This window comes from Vanessa atalanta, chromosome 15 (genome assembly GCF_905147765.1).
Source record: "Vanessa atalanta chromosome 15, ilVanAtal1.2, whole genome shotgun sequence".
NCBI lineage: Eukaryota > Metazoa > Arthropoda > Insecta > Lepidoptera > Nymphalidae > Vanessa > Vanessa atalanta.
The window spans coordinates 6,046,704-6,059,894 of record NC_061885.1 but is presented as its reverse complement, the minus strand read 5'-3'; the positions used below and the strand labels follow the sequence as shown (position 1 = coordinate 6,059,894).

Genomic DNA, 13,191 nt, shown 5'->3' with positions numbered 1-13,191 from the left:
CTATAAATATTTCTAAATGACATTTAGAGTAAAGATAATATTATTCTGATACATTTAAGATCGTAAATGTAATAAAATTACTCAGGCCATACGGTTCACAAAGTACCAGTAGTGTAATTTGAAAACACTCCATTCAAATGCGATGTATTAATATTTACTGTTCAAACATAATTAAGGTTTATTAACAGACAATTTTTTTTGTCTATTAGTGGCAAAAGAGCAAACTTCTAGAGCACACATTATATACACACTAACCTACACACTTTAATATTACATTTCGATTTTTAAATTTAATTATAATAAAAATTGAGAAGATTTGTATCGATGTCCTCATCTTTCTTTTTTTGTTTTTTTTTTAGTTCTTTTGTTTTATTGTTAAATCTTGTTTCTATTTTCAGGTACAATCAAATAAAAAAAAAAATTAAACACACTAAACCTTGTCAAATTTTTCAAAACATTTAATTATCTTTTAATACAAGATAGTGAAATTGAGCAATTAGTATGTTTTGCAAACAGTTTATATTGATAATAGTGTTACCAAAATGTTACGTTATCAGCGCAATTATAAATTCCTTATATAATGAATATTTAAAACTTATTGATACATAACTACAATAATTGTATTTAAAATTGTGTACTTTTAAGCTACTATTTGAGAAATGTTTTAAATCATATTAATTAATACTTATTTTGTCCTTTTAGTAATTTGCAGGAAATAATCTTCGATTTGTCGAGTCTGTGCCTAAGAGATACACCTACTTGGTACGATTTAAGTTTTCCTATAAAGATCAATCTGACAGTGTTATTGGTACTCTATCTCGACGACTCTACTTTCTGAAATGATTATCATTTTAATGAATATGAATTTAATGTATTATTTTTTTGTGTCCACTTGGTGGTAGGGCTTTGTGCAAGTCCATCTAGGTAGGTATCACACACTCTTCAGATATTTTACCGCCGAACAGCAGTACTCAGTATATAGTGTTCCGGTTTGAGGGTAGAGTGAGTCAGTGTAACTACAAGCACAAGGAACATAACTTAGTTCAGAAATTAGTTGGCGCATTGGCGATATAAGTAATGGTTAATATTTCTTACGCCAATGTCTATGGACGGTGGTGACAGCTTACCATCATGTGGCCCATTTGAGCGTCCGCCTATGTAATAAAATCAATAATAAATAATTTAAGTCCACCAATTTAAACCACCCACCCGATGGTTTAGATAAACTGATAAATAGTTCAAATGTTGCGTTTAAATAAAACAAATTGTTATTAGCAATTGAAACATTTACTCAGCTACCATAAGATGTGTACCTACTTATGATAATATTATCGTTTTATGGATCTTGTCTTTGGTTATTACAAATATTATAATTTGTTTCGATATTATTTCAATTGATTTTGTTCATATTGAACAAAAATAAGTTAAACGAATCAATTAACAACACGTTATATTTGACATAATATTTTGTTAATAGTTATGTTTTCCTTTTGTACAAAGTCAATTGAAATAAAAATAAAATATAAAAATAATCACAATTTTATATGCTTATTAATTAGTATAAATGAATGAATCTAATATACATATATTTATCCTATAGTGTTTTTTAATACTAAGACATAAATATGTTAATTACTAAATAGCAATTACAAAAATAAATAAAATAGGTGACGGTTTCATTTATATTTTTATTTGATTTTAAAAATAAACAAAATTATAAGTATATATAGTATATATAGCGCTATGAAAAATATTACTTAACAAAAGTTAGTGAAATATTGTATTCGAAATTCAAAATAGGAACTTTAAAATTAAAAAAGGATATGTAGTTATGTACTCACGTATTTACATAAATTATTTACAGTATGTACAGTACAATCAATACTTTGACAGATATTAAAATGCGAATTTTATTTGATGATTATAAATAATTTTATTATTACACACAGATAAAAAAGGAATACTTTTATTAATTTCTCTTTGAATTAGGGTGGGTATCTCTAACAATGAGACGTCAAAATTTAGTTAGTTCATTTTTTTTTAAAATGTAATAATATTGATTTAAATTAAAGTCGATTTCGGTTAAAAAAAATACTTCTGAATATTCTATTGAAAGTAGCAGTTGTGACGTTTTTTTGTTTTGTGTTAAAACTAAAATGCTATACTTCATATTATTTGGTTCAAGACATGTAATTTGGATTCCGGCATTTTTCAAGTATACTTTTCCATTTCGTTTTGATAATTTTACTACGTATGTGATATGATATTAGGTAATTCTAGAGTTAGTTCATTGCGTGCACATTGTAATATAATGAAGGCAGTATTTTAGATATATTTGATTATAGTGATATTATTAGAGTATATTTTAATACTTAAAAAAATCTACAATTTAGTACAATCTAATTTAACATTTCTAAGAACAATAAAATACAGGTTCTAGCACTACAGAGGTTCAATACATTCTTAGTTTTATATATCATAAGATAACATTTTTGACTATTAAATAAGGAATAGATAGGAAAGAAATACGCAAATAAATCTTTTTGTGCGAATGTCCTGAAAAAAAAAAGTTATTGGGCAAGTTATATGAAAGCAATATTACGCCCTTTCTTAGAAGAAAATTGTGTACTTGTAATAATTTAAATTAATCTATAACAAAACTATCTCAGCTATTCTATTTAAAAAAAACCGTCAAACGCTTCGGCTACATAATTGTAGAAATTAATACAAGTATATATCTCCCATTTGGTAGAGATTTAAAAAAAGTATTTAAGACAATTTTAGTATTTTGTTGTTTATGTGCTTTTATAAAATAAAAAATGACTAAAAATTAAAAAAATAAATTCCACGACAAGAAAACAAGAAAAACTCGCCAAATAACGAATAAAATATACAGTTTTATACATAGTGACTTGTAAATGAAATGTTAATAATGTATATCGATATTGCACGGAACCCTTGAATTTTATTTAAAATATTTAATTTATAATAAAAATAACTATTTAATGGACAGCTGTTAATATGAAGGTCCCATTGCCGGAGTTGGCTATGGGAGATACAGTAGGTAATACCGGTGTGGGGTAAATGCGACAAGCTTCAGCGGGGGGCCCAAGCATGCCTAGAAGTAAGTAGGACACCAATGACCCTGACAGCAGTCCACCGTTGTATGATAACGTCATCATGTTTCCTGGAATATTATTGAAAAGAATAATATTTAATAAAGAAATATCAAGTAGAAACAAAAAAAAATAAAATCGATTTATTTTATTCAACTCCACGTTTATTTGTATTAAGAAATGATTACCTAAATATGAATTAATTATATATGCATTAAAAAGTGTAGAATTACCGGCGATTTCACGATGTTCCCTTCCAACTCTTGAGGGGGCCATTATCATGGGCACCGATCCGAACAGCCCGTTTGTAAATCCCAGTACGACGGAAAACATTATTGGGTAAACCTGAAAATTGAACAATAATATATAAGGAACTATATGATATATATGAACTATATATGTATGTACTTACTCCTATTTCTACTTAAATATTTAAATACTTATACTTCACGGATATGAATATTTTATTTTATGAATATTTCCATTGGTTTCCTACTAGATATAAATGACTTCCTCATAAAGTTGATACAGATATATAAAAATCTCACGTATGTCGAGGTCTTCGTCAGTTAGAACTAGTTCTAGTGAACTTTTTATTTATGAGAAATTATATTCGCTTACATCGCCAACGATGTGTGGTGAGTGTCTCGGCGCCGCGCACAGCAAAAGCAACGGAACGAGTAAAAGTCGAAGGCCACTCGCCATCAAAAGCTGACTACGACTCCACTCGTAAGGCCATGCCGCTGCGATCTGTTTAAGTAAATAGTTATTTACATGTGTCTATGGATAGAACACGTGAAACTTAAATGAAAAATATGGACAAGACCACCGAATGTTAATTGTCTAGTTCTTTTGTGTATATCTTATATATTAATAGCATAAGCCGATTTTTGTTCTAGTCATTATGGGACGATAGCTACATATAAAAAATCGGTTATAGTTACATTTTGAAGAGCTCCAGCTGTAGTTGTGCAGAAAAATAAAGAGGATTCTTGATTGCAATTTATTAAATTGTTATGAATTCATTTTGGAGAGGGGAAAAATATTACTGAGCGGCGCTATGGCTGTATAAAAGAATTGAAAATCGTGCGAACAGACATCGTCAGTTTACAATGAAATGAAATTAAAAAAAAACTGTCGTAGGCTTTTAAATTTGTAAAAATCTGTTGAATAAACGAGAAGTTTTGCTTGCGGCACACTAGAATATACTTATTTACGTTTGATGGAATTTGACGACATGTAGAGGATCAACGTATAATTCTTACCAGGAGTGCGTAGCCGTTGGATACTTACGGGCTTTTATTTTACTTTTATTTTAAAAAAGGAATTTAGAAGTTTTTTACCTAAATGAAGTTTCTTTTACTGATACGCAATATAAACAATATCATAGTAATAACATGGTACTTTATAATATATAATGTACCATGAATATAACTATATAAAGCTTAGTCTTATCAAATTATAAATATCTTACTTTTCCTATGAAGTCGAAGAGATTAAAAGAGGACATCAAAACGATCGGCATCCAGGATCCCAGGCGACATGATGGAACCTCTGATGCGATGCCGGGGTACAGGCTTAGTGTGGTGAAATATACAAGCCCTATTGATACCATGTAGGGATATATGGCTCGGGCAACAGCCCACCTCGCAAGTACACCACCTGTAATTGATTCATTAATTTATTATATTTATTATGTAAATTACTTCGTTATTAAAATAAAAATTATGCTTCCATAAATTTTATCATTTTTCTTTAAAATCGTATCCAATTTACAATTAAACGATTAAATTAATCATTGGCGTATCAAACTCAGGTAGTGATCTATTTTTTGTAAAATCAAAAACTTAAAGCTTTCTTTAACCTGTAATTTGTTATATTGAGTCTCCTGGAATTGACAGCAACATCGATTAGGGGAGTGAATAAAGAGGAGCCTTCGTAAAGGTTTCAAAGTCGAACGAGCATAAGGTTTCATTGTTAGGACGCTTCTCGGCTTAGGATACCGGAATAGAGGACGTATAAAGCTACAATGTCTAGTAATGCATCATAAAAATTCTAAAAAAACTATCCTAGTGATTATATATGAACTTTTCTTGCAACCAATATTATATTACGTTATTACTACTTATAGATATTTCATTGGCTTTTTCCTGGTATACGAGAAGCTAGATGCATTATTAAAAATACAATAATAGATTAGACAATACATTAAAATTTGTGTAGGTAATCTTTTGGTAGAATTGAATTATTTATGGCAATTCACTGCTTAATTTATTGCTTGTTATATATAAATAATTGTGTACAGTTAGTTATTAACATTTATAAATCCCCGATTAAATACAGATGAGTATTGTGAAATTGTAATTTTACAATTTTATAATTTATTAATATTTGACAATTTTATAAACAATATAATATTTACGTTTGAAGTTTCTCCATGATGTTGGTCTCTCGGGTGATTCAAAAACCACATCTTCAACTTTGTAAGACGGCCTTGGAGTTCGAAGTGTTGTAGGAGGTACAGTGGACTGTTCGGATACACTCGGCGGTGAAGAAACAAGCGGTACAGGCACGGGCGCAGATGCGGTTGGTGAATAAACGGGATTCGCGAAACTAAATGTGTTCTCCGCCTCCGCTTGAAACAGATTTTATATAACATATTTATTATATTGTACATTTGAGCATAAAACAAAGTCAAAGAAGAAAAATAGTATATTATTTAATTTATTTTAACAAAAAAAAATTGTTAACATAAATTTACATGTAAATAATTAATGACAATCAAATAGTAATTACAATGAAAAAGTATGACCAAACATATCGAATATTACTGCAAGTAGTAAAATTATAGACAAGTAGTTCCTTCTGTCATGTCAAATTCAGTTATCGTGATATAAAAGTATTCTCAGAACGTTCGTCTAAAAACAGAAGATGCACGAACAAAAATAAGGAAAATGACAGATTTATACTTTGTTATCAGATAATGTAGTTACGGTATGTTTTTATAAAAACGTTACTAAGTTAAATATATATTCTCGTTGCATGTAGAGAAAAGGTTTAGACGAGTACTATAAGATATGCACTAGAACTTTGTTGTTAAAAGCAAAAATTTTTAACAGTATTTATGCTATGAGATTATCCAGTAAATTGGAGAGGATGTAAGAGCCGTTGCGAAGTGATAACCATTATGATTCGCGATTAAATTCACACAGCGCAAAAAAAATATATATTCAAGTTTTCGACAATTATATTCAATATCTCGACAGGACTTTAAGTTGTTCTTCAAATCCACCAGAATTTCAAGTGACTAAAGTTGAAAAGTGGTAGAATTGAGGATTTTGTACACATTAAAAGAAATAGCAATTGCGACTATCAATAACAAAAACTAATAACTTTATTGTTATTTCAATAGTAAGTATAAAATGTATCACTCATCAATGCCTTGACAAAAAATCTGGTCAAGAATAAATTAATTTAAGCAAAATTCACTCAATTGTAAAAGTCTACGAAATTTAATGTTATATGTTATTCATATTATAATATTATGTATATGTGTAAGGTTGTTTAATTAATAATAAAACAATACGTTAGAGTTGAAATTAATATTATATTCCATTACTTCAGATATAAATGATACTGTTTGGTCTTTAATGTTAAGTATTAAACGTACATAAATAATTGTTCACACTTACGGAAATGTAATTACAAAAGTGCAAGTAAAACTTACATAAATGTAGTAATAGACGATTTCTATTAAATGTAAATAAAATTTTTGATATAAATTCTTGCTCTACTGGTAGAGATTTGAAATTTATTTTTATTTAATAACTAGCTAAACTTTGCATTTATCATATTCGTATAGATGAATATCTAGATTGTGTTGTTATTATTTAGCGCTTAAGTGTGAGTAAGTTTGAGTGACTACTGAAAGAGTGGTCATTATCCTCTCACAGTGTATGCTTATTGTTTGTACTCTGTTTGAGTTTATGTCACGACTGCACACTATTATACTGTTGTATAATGTATATCAATACTTATATTATAGATGTGAACGTAATTCTCTCTTTGCGCTTAAGCCTCTGTACCGATTTAGATGATATTTACAGTCCCGAGGCACATAAGCAACTACTTTTAATTAACCCTTCTATTGTGAAATGGTGTTGATGGTTTATGTGGTAAGTAAAGACACAGGTTCAGCTAATTCAACATATATGAAGAGCAAAAGTGTAATAAAGAATTTAATGAAAATTAAATGAGGCTGCTTCGGATTATATATGTTTTAAACACGACTGTTTTGTTCTGATGTTTAGCGTGTTCACTCGCCTAAAAACCCGTGCTATAAATATAGAAAACAATAGAGCCTGAGCTATAAATATAAAAAAGGTATGTTATATCAGTATTATTTTTATGATAAGCGTTTCGAGTTCAAGCCTTATTGTGAAATATTAATTTGCACTAACCTATTCCAGTTGATGGCGCTGGGCTCTGGAGTTTCAGTACACCGTAACTAGCTTCTCCAGCTTCACTTTCCATCTAAAAGTATAACATTTTTTAAAGGATCAGTTAATATCCTTGTCTATAGCTAGTTACCTATTTTATGTTTTTTAATTTTCGAATTATTGTTGTTGTATTTTAATTTTAAGTAACGGAGTGGTTTTGATTACGCATTTTACTTGTTAGTAAAGTTTTGTGCAAGCTCGTCTTCGTTTATACCCCCCACTCATCAGATATTCTAACAGCAGTACTCGCCAAGCAGCAGTACTCAGTATAGTTGTGTTCCGGTTTGAAGGGTGAGTGTGCCAGTATAACTACAGGCACAAGGAACATAAAATTTTAGTTCCCAAGGCTGGTTACGCATTGCCAATGTAAAGAAATGTTAATATTTCTTACAGCGCTATTGTCTATGGGCGTTGTTGACCACTTACCACCAGGTGGCCCAATAACTTGTCCGTCTACTTGTCATAAAAATAACTGTAAAAGAATATATGATCCAATAAGGATGTATATATTATACCAAAGTTGCGTCTTCAGTCGGATTGAGATGAAGTTGAATGCGGCGTCGATGTCGGGATTCGTTGGTTAAACGTAAATAGTGTTGTACAAGTGGGTGTCTCATCATCACGTGATGTAACATGGAGTGACCGAGAAGTATCAATATTGAAAAAACAAAAAACATAAAAGTACTGCGTTTTGGCTGACGGAATCCATATTTTGTAACGATTCTATCGAGTGACACCCAGAATCCAGCTGCGCCTGTAAAAATATAAGAGCATTTACGTTGTGATGAAAAATATATTGAAATCAAATCAAATGTATTTTAAAATTAAAATTTAGCATCGTGAATGAATGACTTATTGTTTGTTTTTGTTTAATAAAAGTTTTAAGGTTGTCAAATGTATAAATATAATATGGGCGTTTTATTATTTTGTAAGACGATATCGATTTTGCTTTAAGCTTTTTTTTTTAAACTTGACGTGAATCGAAATTACGCCTTATAACAGTGGGGCTATTACGGTTAGAGTATAGCAACTGTTTCTATCAAACATTTGTTGTTGTCTTGTTCAAACTTATCACTTTAATTGAAATATTGAACCTTTATGTTAATATTTACATATTTAAGATATTTTTACATATACACTATTGTAAAGACTTGTATTATACTGTTATAATTATATTAAAACGAATAACTAACTCTCTCCTGCCATAACAGCTTGCGTGTATCGAGGTGGAAGACATCCAGTGAAACCGTAATAGGATGCCTGTTGCATTGTACATCCGAAAGCCACAACTCCGATCGCCACTAAATTAATAGTATAAGATACGCTTGATGAAAAACCGTCCCATCCAATATTGCACACAGCCACGAACAGCATCGTTGCCAAAGAGAGTAAGATTCCTGAAAGAAGCATTTGAGCTAGTTAAACGTAAAATATTAAAACATGCGTTTGCGGATTTGCGGAATTGCTTTTTATTATTCCTTAGGCGATTTACTTGATACACATGAGCCTTGGGTTACATTCGTTTTTTTTAATATCGTTAACATCTTTAATCTGACTTCAAAACTCATAAAACTAAACAGCAATTATTACGTATCATTTATATTGATGAGTAGTACGATTATACGAAATATATTACGTTTTAGATCATATACTGTTAAGAATATTATATATTTGTGAAAAGTAGAAGAATTGACTCTGTCTAAATCCATGCCCATTGTCTTTGATATAATATACTCTTTGACAGATGCTGGGGGATGCTGTGATACTAATACTGATCAGTATAATGTAAATAGTAGCAAAACAAGATCAAGAACTCAAGATTGTTAATTATACAACTGCAAGTATACTTAATTACATTTCTTATTTCTACACACATTTCTGCAATCATTGCTATTATTAATATTATTAACTTTCAAAAACAGCTGTCGATACTATGCAGCATGGGTTCCGTGAGATAATTGTCACTGCCATTTGAAAAACGCGTCGCTTTCTTCTAAGTAATATTATAAGTAACATTCGTATTTATAAGTATATAACTTTTCCATATTTTTTATTGCCACTTTGATGTTATACATGGTCCGGGCTTGTCGTTTTGCGAATGATAAGTCTTATATTCTTAGTGCAGCTGAAATCTTATATTAAGTATAATACAATGATAGAGGTAAGATATAAAATGACCATGGTTTGCAATAGAGTTTTCTATGGCACTGTTTCGAAGCCGTTTGATGCTTGCTGCCAGAAGCAACGGCTCGGCTTTTAATGTATTTTTAATTGTTGCTAATTTAGCCTTTGGTGGCAAAGCTTTCAATTCAATTTTTAAAAGCCAGCTCCTATATCTCGTAAGCCAGTATCACACGTATACCTATACGTTTTACAAAATATTTCTAATATCTCCTCTCTGTCTCTCTGTCTGAACGTCGCATCTAGTTCCCGTGTGTGTTATATTAACGCAGTTAGTATTTGACTTCACACATTATCGTATACTTAGTGGTAGGGTATCGTGAAGGCTTGACTGGGTACCAACCACTCGTTGTATATTCCACCGATAAGCAGCAATACTTAGTACTATTGTGTTCCAGTTTAAAAGGTGAGTGAGTCAGTATAACTACAGGTACAAGAGACTTAACGTCTTAGTTCTGAAAGTCGCTGACGCATTGGTCTAGTAATGAATGGTTGAAATTTCTAGGGCGACAATGTCTTTGCCCGCCAATTCATATTATAACAAACAAATCGAGTATCCTGTGATGGCCTAGCCGCTAGAGCAAGTGAAGATTGCGGGTTCGAAATAGGGCTAGCTGAGTTTTCATGGCTTAATTTGTATTATAATTTGTTGTAACTGCTTAGCGCTGTAAGAAGACATGGCGTATCCGATGGCGAAAGGTGGGACACTTATTACTTCTAACCTTATCTCCTTTAAAATATTATTTTATACTTACTGTAAACAATAACATATTTCGAGATTTTAATATTTACCAAAAGTGATCCTCGTATTGTATGTGAAGATATCGAGCAGAATGTTGTTCGTGATCACTGCGACACACGCTGAGACGATATACACAGTAGACATGTCGAACATTATCGTAGATTTTGGGTAATGGTATTGAAAGTAGTCTACCGCCATTATAAAACTGAAATCCCAAACAAATACGTCACATATATGCCCATACCCTTTGAATAGTTCATGCTAATAATTCAAAAGAGTGAAATTATTAAAAAACAAGGTTTTACTTAATTTCCCTTTGCCGTGGAAATGGTACGAATAGATAAACATCAAAACTTAAACGGGCCTATATTTTATACTTTTGCATAATGTTGCAAATATTTAATACTATCATAAATTTAAACCAGTTTTATATTGTCTAGCTTGATCTTGAACCAATTTGATTGTTATTATTTTTAAAAATATAATAATATTTCATGTGTGCGCATAAAAACTTGTGCTCTATGTGTATTTTTAAACATTTATAAAGTTAATATGTAATTAATACCTATTAAATGGCAGTAAGAAGGCAGCGCCCGCAACAAACAATGTCAAGTAAACTGAGTTGTATCGGTCCGGTGGGGGCGCCCCGGGTTCCGGCATCGTTAGGGCTTCACCACGAGCTGCTCGTATAGCTTCAATGCGGGCGTACCCGCGTCCTAGAGTCTCATTCATTGTTTTCACTATTCACTTTATAATTTCTTTGTCCATTTTTAATCACTGCACCGTATTAGCTTAGTAACAGTAAAAATGTGATGTTAACGAATCAAATTTGAATAATTAAAGTTATAATTAGAGCATTAACATATTGTTTAGTTATCTTCAATAATTACTTATTAGAGGATTATTTATGTATATCGTTTATTTAATAGAAACTTTTATTATGCGGTGGTAAAAATCTAAACGTATAAAGTTTTTAAAGATATTCGATTATTGCTAGATGTTAATAAATACGTTTATCATTAAGTTTTATGCGAACGATTGTATTTTTATTTTGTTTTATGTTGTTTTCACTAACAACATTCTTGAATCGGCTTTCACTTGACAGTCAAAGTGTATGCTAGCTAAGAATGGCTGACGCATGCGTGCGAATGATCGATTTTTAGTGAAGGGCATCTCCTTACATTTTCTTGTGTGGTTAATTTAACGTCACGCATTATTTTTCGTTGTTTGTTTATATTATTTAATAATAAGAAATATGTTATTTGCTATCGAGGTCTCAAAGTCTTTTTAACTTTTAAAAAATAAAAGTGCATACTATATTATTGTACTTATAGATTTTATAAACACGACAGCTAACGCTATGTTATTCGGTTCTGCACTTTATAAGCATATATATAACACATCTTTTCCTTCGGTTATAATGGAGTACTATTTATTAGGTGTAAGTGTAAAGTGTAAAGCATATTTTACTTTCTTGCATTAAACAAAATACTTGAAAAGCAGGGCCAAATTCAAAGCAGTTGAAATAAAATATTATTGTATTTTTTGAGAGTTGACTTGGATAAAAATATAAAAACCTTTTTTTTTATTATTTATTCTCATAAACCTTAAAGATATTAGGAGAAAACCTGTAGAATTCATTATTTCTACACATAATAACCTAGAGCTGATATTAGCGATATTTTTATAGCGTTCGATTTATATTTACGACGATACTACTAAATTTTCTTTTAACGGAAGTCTACATCAGGACATATTAGGTCATATGACACGGTATTTTTACTTGGAAGCCGGGCTTTGTGTATTTGGTAGAGTTTTATATGCTTGGCGGAAGGGCTTCATGTACTTATATAGGGTCTCAATTAAAATTTTACTGTTGATCTCCTGTCTCTCAAATCCAATAATAAGGCTGATAATTTAAACCATCATCAACGTCTCGTAATCGTCCAATTCATTTTTCTCCGTGAAAGGTTTTTCAGTCACTGATTTATTATCATTTCGCTATTTGCTTTTCTCTTATTTTTTTCTTTATGATTTTCAGTTTTTTTTTTCGCTGGAAAATCGCATAACGCGTTTCCCCCACATGTTGTGGGGGGGTACGTGGGGCTCACCGGCACTGAAGGCGCCGGAATACCCACTAAAAAACCAGCGGTACCCTCTCCGTCTTTTGGGAGACGTCACGGGATCGCTTGCGCATACTACCGTGACGTCCTGACGGTAGGCCCAACTCTGTGGGCCTCCAATTCCTAGGGGGTTCTCGGGGTACAGAGACCCCCTATCCCCTTATGGCGGGAGGAGAAGGTGTCCATAACGAAGGCGCCTTCTTCCTGGTCCTCCTCGGCGAAGCGGGTCGGCCGTACTGTTCTCACGCTCCCGCTTCGCGGCCTCCTTCTGTGTCATCACGTTTTCACAGAACAAGACTATTTCCTTCCAGCATCTCTCGCTGTCGATCATAGCGTTTATCACGATCGGCAGCGAGAGATCTCCGCCTACAATGGCCGCCATGGAATGGCGCTGAGGCCCCCATGCGGAACGCCACACTCTGATTGAGTGTTCCGCATTCATCGTAGCATATTAAATTATGTTTACAGTCCCATGTTTCGTTAAAAACATAAAAAGTTGATCTTGCGCCTGAGTACTTGCTTTTCGTGTT

At 31.7% G+C, this 13,191-nt stretch overlaps 1 protein-coding gene across 1 annotated transcript; it reads right to left on the bottom strand.

The window, feature by feature from the left end:
• Positions 1-2,913: 2,913 nt before the first annotated feature.
• LOC125069333 (equilibrative nucleoside transporter 4) lies at positions 2,914-11,640 on the bottom strand. Its single transcript, XM_047678793.1, has 10 exons — positions 11,104-11,640; positions 10,589-10,743; positions 8,809-9,012; positions 8,131-8,369; positions 7,577-7,649; positions 5,539-5,751; positions 4,591-4,778; positions 3,738-3,866; positions 3,350-3,461; positions 2,914-3,187 (listed from the first exon to the last, which is right to left on the bottom strand). The coding sequence occupies exons 1-10, from the start codon at positions 11,268-11,270 to the stop codon at positions 3,003-3,005; spliced, it is 1,665 nt and encodes a 554-aa protein (XP_047534749.1). The 5' UTR covers positions 11,271-11,640; the 3' UTR covers positions 2,914-3,002.
• Positions 11,641-13,191: the final 1,551 nt, after the last annotated feature.